The sequence below is a fragment of the Spermophilus citellus genome, assembly GCF_964194105.1.
Source record: "Spermophilus citellus genome assembly, chromosome: 1".
Classification (NCBI taxonomy): domain Eukaryota; kingdom Metazoa; phylum Chordata; class Mammalia; order Rodentia; family Sciuridae; genus Spermophilus; species Spermophilus citellus.
In genome coordinates this window covers 221,737,955-221,750,387 of record NC_138182.1, presented here as the reverse complement: position 1 = coordinate 221,750,387, position 12,433 = coordinate 221,737,955, and the positions used below count along the sequence as shown (strand labels likewise).

Genomic DNA, 12,433 nt, shown 5'->3' with positions numbered 1-12,433 from the left:
TGCACAGGTGGGGTCCATGGTCTTTGATGAAGACCACATAGCCAAACTCTACTCCAGAGACACCAGCTTCTCTGCTTCCTGGGTTTCTTAGGCACATCCACCCACTAACACATCTCCCCTTAGCTCTCATTTTTACCATCATCTTCCCCTAGAACCCCCACTAATTCTTCCATTAAGCTCTTCATTCCTGTCTACTTTGATCTTTATTTCTTTTCCCTTTCTATAGCTGTCTTTCAATTCCTTTTTAATGCATTTATTTCCCAACGTACCTAGGAATATTAAAGGTGGTAGTACAAAGAGACACATGGTACAACTGGATTAAAATAAAATAGGTAAGAAAATCAGGCAATGGGGGGAAAAAGAAAAGTTATGTGAGGATAGGGGTATGGCAAGTGGCCCTCAACAGCCACTGGAGCTCCCCTAAGTTTGGTTCTGAGCTTCTCAGCTGACAGAATAGAGACAGGAATGTAATCAATTACACAATTCATATCAAAACCAGGAATAGATTGGTACAGGCACATCTTTCCTTGCTATTGAGACTTGGAAAAGAAAACACTGTGAGTGAAAAAACAAAAATGCTTAGAATGAAGACTGGATTATGGTAGATCTTTGGCATTCTCCTTATAGGTAAACAATAGACCTGTAGACTTAGTTTTTTCTTTCATTCTGCATTGGCATTAAGGGCAATACTGGCCATGAATAGAATTAGGGAGATCATGGATGACCTCTTCAGCATGTCTGAAAGGTGTGTCTGTGTCTGTGTGTCTGTGTACACATGTGTTCTGTCTGTGGGAGTAAAGAGGGCTGCTCTGTTAACCCTGTTGTCTAATCCTGAAAATTCCAGTTGGCAAAGAAAAGGGTGGTGCTGATCTGTTTTTAATTTGAAAGATGTTCGCGAGTGCTTTGCATAATGTTAACAGTTAAAAGTTGGCGAACTTGAGTAAGAATCCTATGCCAAGAGTTGATACATTTTCTGCTCTTCATTTCAGGATACAGCCCCATACAATCTCATTGTGTAATACCTATGTTCCCATGAGGTCCATCCAAGTCCATTGGTCTTTCTCACTGCTATCCCCCTAGACAGTTCAGAGCATGCGCTTTAAGGAAGGCTAATTTCAGTTTTATTGTCACGGCAATGATAGCGCCAGCATTGTAATATTTCTGGCAAGAGAACTTGGAATGACATGAAGGAAAAGCAGAGAAGTAGTATATTTCCCTCAAAATGAGACAAGTAATAAACATTTTAGGTTAAAAAAAATACAATTTAGTTTTCCCCCAACCTAGTTCCTAAATCTGTTGCAGGTTCCCCAACATTCACTAGTGCCCTACCTTCCTGATACCAGGCATTCCCCCACCTTCTTTTACCTCAGATGTTTCTAAAAAGCTAATCTCAGCCTGACTCAAATTCCACCCAATGATGGATTCTCAATGAAAGACCAATGGCAGACAAGAAAGCAGAGCCAAAGGGCCGCTTGCTGTATGGGGGCCCCACACACCCTGGCATGCACTCAGACCACGGCTGAGCAACTTGTCCATAGCCCACAGCACCAGTGTCTGTTTCTGTGTTCTCAGTTTGAAAATTGCCTGCCTGTGGGCTGAACGTGCTCCCGATTTTAGCATTTGTTTGGAGCTCACATCTGCCCACTCATCTTGCAGGCAAAGCTGTTTGCATGGAGCTGATTGAAAGTGAACAAGCCAGAAGGAAATGCTTCCCCACCCCACCATGCTAGCATGGTTTCTTCTCCCTGTAGGTGCCTGTTAGCTAGCGGTATTATTCTCTGCTTTCCTGCTCTTTCAGGGAATTGGGGTTCTGTTTGGTTGTCTCACTAGCAAGTTTTTTGGGTTCAGCATATTGCCGACTAAAGATTTTCTCCTTGGTGTAAGAAGAATGAATGAATGGTTGGATCAGACCAAGGACATGCATTTGGTATTCTGCTTGCTCTTACAGAGCAGATGCCTTCCATTACTGAGTTTTGATGGAGCTATTTAGAAAATAATAAAACTAACAGCTAAGCACTGATTTTTTTTGGTCTGCATCTTGCATCTTTGCCAGCTTTCCTATAATTATGTCATTCAAGGAAAGATTCTAACCATTTCCCTTCCCCAGCTCCTTTGAGTTGCTAAAGACTGAAATTGTGGCCATATTTCTAAGGGAGTAAATTATATGCAAGTGTAAAAATGTCTTTATATGAAGTCATTAGGGATTTTGTACAGTTAGTTAGTGAAATCTTGAATGGGATGAAAAGAGAAGTAGTTCAGCTGACCAGGGTAATGAAGATTAGTGGAGGTGAAAATTAAATTAGATCAGTGTGAGTTAATGAACAGCCTACGGAAAAAGAAATGGAAGAATTGTTAGACCTTTGTTAACTTTTTGGTAATATATTTCCTTGGAAGAACATACATGGAGTTATAGTCAGCAAACCAGTGGAAGGGGTAAAGAAATGTCATTAGCAGTAGTGTAAGTGTGACCTCAGAATGATGGGACTTTTATTCTAGGGATATTAGCTACAGTAAAGAAGCTCAACAGTTCAATTAAAAAATTTCCACAGGCTCTTATTGATCTGTAGCTATAGCTCAGAGATACCCAGTAGAACTTTCTGGTAGGATGGAAATGTTCTGTACCTGTGCTGTTCAATAGTGTAGTTGCTAGCCACAGATAGCATTGAATGGCATTGAATGTGGCTAGTCCAAATGGACAACTGAAATATTTCTTTAATTTTAGTTAAAATAAATTTACATAGTTATATTTGGTGAGTGCTGCCATTTTGGACAATTCAGCTCTAGATCTCTTAAGAGCTCCCAGAATTTCCTTGGGCAGGCATATTGCTAGAAATTCAAACTTTGGTTCCCTTAAGAGTGTGACCAAGGCAAAGAAGTAATGAAGTCCTAATTTGAATCCTATTATGCTTTATAATCTGAAAAAAGACCCTCTTTCTCCACTCCAAGAAAGCCAAACATTCTGGAGGGCAGGTGATCCATCGCTTACCCCCCTGTTCTTTTTAACATCTGTTTTTGATTGGACGGAAGGGACTGGCCAGGGTCAGCTAGGGTCAGGCAGGCTCAACAAGGCTGGATGGATACCATTAGAGAAGATCCATGTTTAGTTTTAGTGTCATTAGCATTTTGTTGTGAATAATGCCCTGATTTAATACTAAAGTCCTTTAAACTGTAGACTAATATGAAACGCTCATTATCCATAATGTACTTTTCCATTCCCATGCATGATACTAACAAGAAGCTCTGGAATTCATGGCCTGGTTGTTGAAATCTCTGCTGTTTTACAGCAGCAGTCTTGGAGTCTGCCCCAGCAGACCGAACAGGAATGGAAAGCTCCCCAGCAGCAGATGCCACAGAACTTTCACCTTGCAGGTCCCCCTCGACTCCCCGGCACCTCCGCTATCGCCAACCTGGAGGTAAGAGCTCAGAAAGGCACTCAAATAGAAAAGTTGTTTCTGGTTCTGAATCTCTGCTTTGCCTTACTGTTTTATTCCTCTAAGTACATTTTAGTATAAATTGTAAAATCTAATTGGAAACGAATAATGTAACTGTAGGACCAAAGAGTGGGAAAATAAATGATTAGAGAGTGTATCTTCAGTTTGATGAATATTTGTTTGTTCTCATGATTGCTTTGCATTTTGTATGGAATAATATGAATCAGAAGGCCTGTCTAGCTGATGACTAGGAATATCAGTGCCATTTTACCAAAACATGGCCAGATTCTGATTCCTTAACATGAGTTCAAGTGTAGTCTATATAAATAGGCTCATCTGGGATATCACGATTTGGGGAAATCTTATTAATGACACTCTTACATCTAAAATAAAGTTTATTTGCATGGGAACCAAACATTATTACTACAGGAAAAAAAAACCGGCATGTTTTGTTCATATACAGTTATGAAATTTGTAAAGCATGATCCTATAATTTGAAAAATAAGAGAAAAAAGTAGGAATCTTTCATATTCTCGTTTTCCCCACTCACTACTCCAATAAATATGTCTAAATAACAGTTGTTTTGAAAATATTTTTATCCTTAATCCAATTATTTCAAATCAGAAGAGAAAATTATACAATTATGAAACAAGATTCACCCCAAGGTAACTCTAGTAAAATGCAGAGGCATTTTTTGACTTTCATATTCATGCTTCAAGAGCATTTTGGCCAAAGATAAAGTGCATGACTCCAAGTGGGCATTTCATTTGTGGCCTATTCCATTGGTGGAAGTTGACTCCAAAAACAGCTAGAAGGGTCAGGGATAGGTGTTTGTCAGAAGATTTACCTTGATGGATATCAGCTTCCAGGGCTTTCAGGCTCCTGGTCAATTATGGATCGCTCTGCCATTTAGGTGTTTCTGGTAAATGAAGGTGACAAGCTAGACCTTCCTGGCATGTCATGAGACTACTATGGAGTTAGACAAATCCTTCTACTATTCTTAGAGCCTTGGTCAACCCAGGTTTTGGCAGCTTCTTCACCATTGCCATATAGGGCAAGTCCCTTAGGTTCACTGCAACCTAGAACAATTGTGATCAAAGCCCAGGGTAGCAAGATTCTATCAAAGCAAGAGTTAAATGCTATTCACTTTGTTACTCTTATTAGAGCTGTTTTATATTCTTATTATGTGTTTGTATTCACAAATAAAATTTTAATTTACATAAAGATTATTTGAAATTATCATCCTTTTCATGGCTTAACTGAACTCCCCTTTTGTGGGGATTCTGGGAATTGAACCCAGGGATGCTCTACCACTGAGACAGGGTCTCACTAAGTTTCTGAGGCTGACCTTGAATTTGACATCCTCTTGCCTCAGCCTCCTAAATTGCTAGGCTTACGGGTGTGCACTCCCCCCCCCCCCATGCCCTGCTAACTAAGCCCTTTGTTTCTTCCCCAATATGACTAAATTATATAGACAGGAATTTATGAAGGAGACTGAAATCTGTGATAATGTGGTAGATCCAAATGGGAGAGAATAGCACCTGTTTCCTCATTGTCTAGCCAACATTTTGCCTCTTTACCTATCTACATGCCACCTGCTTTTGTGCTTTCATTAAGCAGTACTTTGCTTCTTTCTTTATTTAAAGCATGCCTGTATAACTTCAGGATCAAACTAATAAAAATTCTTCAGATCAGAATCATAGCAAAGTGTCTCCACTAAAAGTCTAGGGGAGGTTGAATCAGCATTATCAGAAACAGATTCAGAAATGAAAGGGGCTGCGAAGACTGCTCAGGCCACCCTTTCGATGTTAGAAGAGCTACACTTAACACTTCACTACTTTTAAAGGTGTTTTGGAGAGGTAATCCTATCAATAAATGATGTAGAATCTTTTTAAAAATATTTCTTTATTGAGATATGTCACATACCATAAAATCCACCCCATGAAAGTGGATAGTTTAGCAGTTTTTGTGTATTCACAGGGTTAGGCAAATGTAACCACTGATTAGTTCCAAAACATTTTCATCACCCAAAGAGAAACTCTGGACCCAACACCCACTCCTTATTTCTGTCTCCCTCCAGTCCTGGCAACCATGAATCTACTTTCTGTATGGACTCACTTGTTCTGGACATTTAATATGAAGGCAATCATACAATATGGGATCCTTTGTGATTGGCTTCTTTCCCGCAGAATAATACTTTTTGGATTCATTCATGTTGTAGCATGTATTAGAACTTCATTCCTTTATTATGACTGAGTCATATTTCCTTTTTGTTTATCTGTCTGTCAGCTGATGGATGTTTGGTTGTTTATATTTTTTGCTACGGCGAATAATGCTGCTATGGATCACGCACAAGTTTTTGTGTGGATGCATGTTTTCCTCCTCTTGGTTATGTATCTACAGTGGAATTGCTGATGTACAGTACTACTGTTTGCCTATTAGTGGGGACAGAACAGGGCTTTTGGCCCAACCCTTCAACCAGTGTAGGATTAAAAATGAGAATTTTCATTATAGAATAATGTGCACCTGCCTCTCATCTTTTCTTTTCCTTTCTTTTAAAATAACCAGGACAGACAGCTGACAATGCCCACTGCTCTGTTTCACCAGCTTCTGCTTTTGCAATTGCCACGGCAGCAGCAGGACATGGGAGTCCACCAGGTGAGTAGGGGGGAGCACCTGCGTATAGACACACGGCAATTTATATTAAATCAGTGGCCACTGACTGCGAGGATCCTAATAGTGATGGGAGCTTCCAGCTCCTACTCTGAGTCAGTGTGCCTGGGTTAAGACTCACTTAAATAAGCACCTTCAGAAATCCTGTGTTTCACAATGACATGGATGAACCTGGAGAACATAGTGTTTAATGAACTAAACCAGGCACAAAAAGACAAGTACTGCATGATCTCATTCACATGTGGAATCTAAAGAAGTCAAACTCACAGGAGCAGAGGACAGAATGTAGTTCCCAAGGACTGGGGTGATGGTGCTGGATGAGTGGGGAGATATTATACAAAGCTCACAGAATCTCAGATCAAATGAAGGAGTAGTTTCAAGAGATCCATTTTACAATGTGGTGAATACAGTTAATAATTATGTACTGTATATTTGGAAATTGCTGAGAGTAGATTTTAAATGCTTTCACCACAGAAAAAGGTTAGTGATAGATGTTAATTAGCTTGATTTACTTATTCCACAGTGCATGCACATATCAAAACATCATGTTGGACCCTATAAATATGTACAATAAAATTGAACCAACTACGTTAATAAACAAGCATCTTCAAGTGAGTGTCCCATGGGTGGTTGGTGGGCCACACTTCTGAGAAATCCTGTATAAAAGAAGGATTTGTCACTACTGCCCTGTTCTTTTATGGTGTTCTTCAACCATTTTAGCCAAGTGACCGAGAACAAGTTGCATTTTAACTGAGTTCGATGCCAAAAGCCTGTGCTGAGTTGGAGGGAGACTCGTGAAGAGGGAACACTGCTGGAGCTGACTCATGGCTCATTTCCTCTAGCTCCACAGTTCCTTCTGAGTTTCTGTCAGTTAATGTTCAGGGTAAAGAAGAGGCACTTAAAATAAAAGCACAGTGTTTTAATAGATGAAAATTATATTCATTATCACTGTCCTCTTCTCTCATAGGCAAGGAGGACATTATGTTAAAGTGAATCTGTAAATGTTAAACCAGACCTGTTTTCATCTGCACTAATCCTGAGGGTTCCAGGCGAGGTGGGTGGGCTCTTGAGAGGTGGTGTATTTTGCTCTTTAGGCATTTCACCTACCATGGAAGAGTCCTTTTCCAGAGCCCATGAACCTGTGTTCCAACAGAAATTAGAAGGGATTATCTGTGTGATTTATTAGAAATTGCAGAAAAAAAAGAGGTACTCATAATGAACACAAATTACCACACTAATTTTATATACCCCATCTAAATAGAAATTTTGCAGATTTACCACATTCCACTTCTTGAACACTTTGCTACACACACTTCATTGGATGTGGCCAAGCAAATTGGGGTATCCTTTGCTCCAAATATTCCTGAAGGCTTCTCCCACCAGTTCCATCAGCATGACACAAAGTAGCCTGTAGTGATTATCTTGTATCACTGATATCTTGTCAATCCAGTCGATTTCTATTGTTGATTGTATTGTATAATAACAAACACTTTTCTGGTGAAATAATAGAGGACTCTGCTACACTTTCATCAGAATAAGTCACCAATTGTGGTTTTTGAAGACCTCTTCCTGTCTTGCATTCTCACAAGCTAGTCTGTCCTTGGTAAAAGTGAAGTACAGGAGCATCCTTGCAGTTTTCCTCATTTAAATGTAGGTTGTAAGGGAAAATAATTTTTGATATAATTTAAGATGAGCCCATCTACCCATTTGTTGGAGGCCAAGTGGGGAAGGTCCCTTTTCACTTGAGATTGCTGTGAAGATGACCATTCTTACAAACTTTAGAGAATGGCTTTCTGACCTGCCCATGCACATTGCACCTAAAGGAAAAAGAAATCTGAACAGTCAAGTCTGTCTGTTTTTCTGAACCTATGCTGCTTCAGCTGCTGCCTTTTGTTCTCTTTCTTCCCTGCAGCTGGAGTAGCCTTAGGAAGATGCTCTTCAATAAGCCACCCACTGGGAGGGCCCCCAGATTTACTAAGGTATCATAGCCACCTTGCTCTGTGCAAGGCAGTCTGAGTCCTGGGTGAGCAGACTTCTTTGTCATTAGAATGCTATTAATGTTGCCAGTCATCATGCAGTTGGAGCCCCATGATTTGATTATAGAAGTAAAAGCAATAAGGGATTGGATTTGACAGTGCCCGTGGCTCTACTGTAAAGGCAGCAGGTTGCATGTGAATTGATTTTTGACTGCCATGGTAAGAAAGGGGATCTCTTTGGTAGTAAGACTAGTATGTTCCTGGTGCTCAGCCACTTGGCAGAGCTGGCCCCACAGGCAATTCCACCTGCCTGAGAGAACTGGGCAGAAATGTTTTACTGGTCCTGAAGAACAGGACTCAGAGAAGTCCCAAAGAAGTGCTAGGAAAGTGGTCTGGTCTCATGAGCTGGCCAGGGAGAGCATGGTGTGTTGCCCAGGGTGAGGCAGGACCTGGGTGCACAGATATTCCAAGGGAAAGAGTGTTACATAAAAGTCAAGTCTCTATGGACTTGTATCTACTCTCTGAATTAAGAATTGCAGACCCAAAGTCACCCTAGAACCTGGTGAGTTGCACAGGGAGCAGGAAGAAGGTTGATGTCAACACCCTGTGCTTTCATTAGCCTCTGTAGGCTTCCTGTCTGCTGGGCTGGCACACTGAGTGGTGCAGCTCTGCTGTGTTCTGGCCCCTTGCAAGAAACAAGGCACGGCCTGTCCAAGCCATGGGGGCTGCAGGGTGAGTTCCCATGATGCAGGCTCCTCTTGCTTTAATCCTCTCCTACTGCAACCCTCTCCACCTCCCACAAAATAGACAGGATCCTGGCAACCCTGGATTATAACTGACGATTAATGACTATGCTTTCAAACATTCTCTCCAGACATTGCGTGGTAAGCCATTTCTCTTTAGTTACTGTTTGGAAGGCTTTCTTATTGCATCAAAAAGAATTTCAGATTTGGCAAGAGTTTGGGTAGCACATTTCCTTTACAAAGAAGGCAGACCAGAGGCTCCTGCTTGGCCCTGGAATCAGGGGAGAATGATTTTATTTGTGGACAGTGGCTCTGTTTATTTGTGGGTCTGTTCAGGATCACCTGCTCTGCCAACAGAAGTACAGCCTGCCTAATTTCTACATGCATGGAAAAGTCTGGATTTTTTTGTCTGTATTTTTATTTATTTCTTTATTTTTAGTTTTTTTATAGCATAAATCCACCCTTTCCAAAAATGGGTAGAACACTGTCTTCCATATCATGCCTCCTTTGCTTACCTTAGTCTACCTTTCCCATCCAGAGGACATATGCTTTCTGTGAAGGTGGCAAACTTTTGGGGAGATCCTGATGGCTTTTTAGGTAGATGGATGGCCAGTCTTCGGATTTTGTAGCATTATGCTTCCCAAATTACTTCTCCCTGTTTATCATGCTCCTCTGACACAGGCTCACGTCACAGTCACAGGAGCACAAGTGTCATTCTTTGTCTCAGCCTTCCCGATTCATTTCAGCTACCTACGTGCAGCCTATCTTTGCTCTGTTTTCTTTCCTCCATACTTTTCAGTATTAGGCATACTGGATAAATTTTACTAATTTATCTTGCTTACTTCTATTTCTCTAACAGAATAAAAGATCCGCAGGGGCAAGGATTCTTGTTCATTTTATTTCCCACAGTTGTCCCAATGTCTAGAGTAGTACTGTACAGATAGTAGACGATCAATGAATGTTTATAAAATGAGTTATGAATCAATGAATAGATCACACCTTGTAATAAAGCATATTTGGTGCAGAAAAGAAAAACCTGTACCTGCCGGTGTGTTTATTGTGCTGGAGTGTTTTAAATCACTGGATGTTGTTGTTATTCTTGTTTTTTTTTTGTAAGGCAAAATAATTTTGTCTATTTCTCCAAATGACTTGGGAAGGGATGTCAGTCACTGCAACCAACAAGGGGCTTCTGAGTGACTCTTGGGCTTTGTACCACTTCTCTGAATACCCACAGCCCAGGGCTGAGTATATCCCACCAAGAATGAGGCAGCTGGGTAACTTGCTGTCTCATTCTTGGTGGGATATAAGATTTTCCTCTCACCCACAGGATTGGAAAGCGCTTGAAATCTGGGGTCACCTTGAGGCAAGCACTAACCAAACGGTCAAAGCTTCATACTCTGTGTTAATAAGAACTGATTTTGTATTACAAACATATCCACCAAACCAGGCATTTCTTCCTTTCCCAAAGAGGTCCTGTTGTTACTCTCCAGGCTATATTAGGCCCAGTTACAGGTGGATCCAGAATCTGTGGGCCTAATGCTTATGAAAGAATATGAAATTACAGATATAAACCTTCAGGTCATCTCCCAAGACTTTGGAAGAGACCCATACCAACTGAGAGGTCCTAAACCTAAGCTTATAATACTGGTACATATACTTTTGAATCTGCTATGCTTTGAATTTGGGTAATCACCCAAAGGTCCAGATGTTAAAGGTTTGGTTCTTGGTGGTGCTATGGGGAGGGGGTGCCTTATGGGAGGTATTTAGGTCACTGGTGGCCCTCGAAAGGAATTGTGACCCCATCAGTCCTCTTGGTCTCTCTGCTTCCTGGCTCATAATAGCAAGTGGCTTGTTCTGCCACACTCTCCTCCCCATTGCCATCTAGTGCCCTCCTCAGACACCCAAAGCAGTGGGTTAAACCAGTCTTGGACCAGAACCATGAGCGAAATAAACTTTTTCTCATTATAAAGTAATTGGCTCTGGTGTTTGTAACCCAAAGATGATTGATATGGAGTCCAATTCAGATGATTCTTGGAATCACAACAGCTACAGGCAATTTTGTACGTTGGGTAACGGAGCTGGGGGTATGGATGATCATCAACTAGTCATTAGCAGTCTTTCTTCTGAGTTCATCCAAAGGTATATGGTATAATGAAAATAGCAGCACATGTCATCAATTTAAAATGAGCTGTTGACTAGGTATTAATAATATACAGACTCTTGTGGAGACTAGTTGGGTTAGTTTTGGGTAATGGTGAGTAGACCATAATACTGTATGATTTACCACTCTGATTTTCTCTCCTAATGTCAAACAAGCCTCCTTTTCTGTGGTGTGGCTTTAAATCTATAAGATTAGGACAAGGGACAATTGGTAAGGTTCTTGTATGCTGCCACACTGATGTATTTTCAGGCATCTGTTCAAATTTCAGAGCTCTGCATAAAGTAGAAATTAAGATGTGTTCACTTCAGATGGCTGCTGATACAGGGAACTTGCAGGTGCAGTTTGGATATAGTTATGATATGAATAGAAATGCAAATTCAATGAATAAATATACCAGGGAACATCATGATACTTACTATAAACCTGAAACTACAGCATTAATTACAGTTTATGAAATGATCTAAAATGAAGTATGAAAGTATGAGGTGGGTTATTTTTATGGAAGTAGCATTAATGGCAGTGGAGGTATTATAAGAAACTCTTGATTATCTGTAAGCAGATTATATAGTTTATAGTTCTATGCAAGTCAAAGTAAATTAGCAAAGTAGAGGATTGGTTGAATGCACTTATAGGAAAATTAATGGCACAGTTACAATTGCTTAGTGAAGTAGTGAATCCTTTATTGATGATTACTTGGTAGTTGATTATTATAGTCTATTTTTCTTCCTTTAAACCAGTCATTGCTTGTATAATCAAGCCTGTAGACCTGAGTTTGGTGTGAGTTGGGCTTAGACCATATTTTAAAAATACTGATACCTGGTCCCATACCCAGGCATTCTGATGGATTGGTCTGGGAGACAATCAGGAATCAGGATTTTAAAAAATTCTACAGGTGATGCTAATGTGGATGCAAGGTAGAAAACAGTGGAACTAGATGAAGCAAGTGTATGTATGAGTGTATGTACACACACATGGATGTGTGTATGTATACATGTAAGTGTGCATATATATGTATATACTAATATTTTACTGAGTCACTTAAGGCTAAATTTTGGTTATTTCTAAATTCTATAAATAGATTTAGAGATAGATTGATTTTATGATCATTCAGTTAATTTAATTGAAGCACATGGTTGAAATGGTTGGGTCACCCTAACATACTCTCCTACCAGTCTACTATTACACCTAGATTTCATTCCACAGTGTGGTATTATTTTATGTATTTGGTGCTTTAGGTGTAGACTCATGGGAAGGCTGGTGTGTTCGTAGAGCAGACTGAGTCCTATCTGAATCACTGTGAACACCTGACTTCCTCTCTGTGGTCCTGGGATTTCTCATGATTGAAGCCTGAGCGTTGAACTCGTCTACTGATTGTCTAGGTGCCATCCCTGTACAAGCAAAATCCATATCACCTGGAAAATATAGATTTCTAGACCATACACCATCCTA

At 40.3% G+C, this 12,433-nt stretch overlaps 1 protein-coding gene across 2 annotated transcripts in view; it reads left to right on the top strand.

The window, feature by feature from the left end:
• RASGRF2 (Ras protein specific guanine nucleotide releasing factor 2) overlaps positions 1–12,433 on the top strand; it is a 256,184-nt gene that overhangs the window by 152,370 nt on the left and 91,381 nt on the right. Inside the window, exons 16-17 of one of the 2 annotated variants that reach the window (XM_081294452.1) lie at positions 3,288–3,413; positions 6,000–6,089. In XM_081294452.1, coding sequence (XP_081150578.1) covers positions 3,288–3,413; positions 6,000–6,089 — 216 coding nt within the window. Of the gene's footprint in view, positions 1–3,284; positions 3,414–5,999; positions 6,090–12,433 lie in introns of both variants that reach the window. The other variant, XM_081294451.1, reaches the window with a different exon arrangement.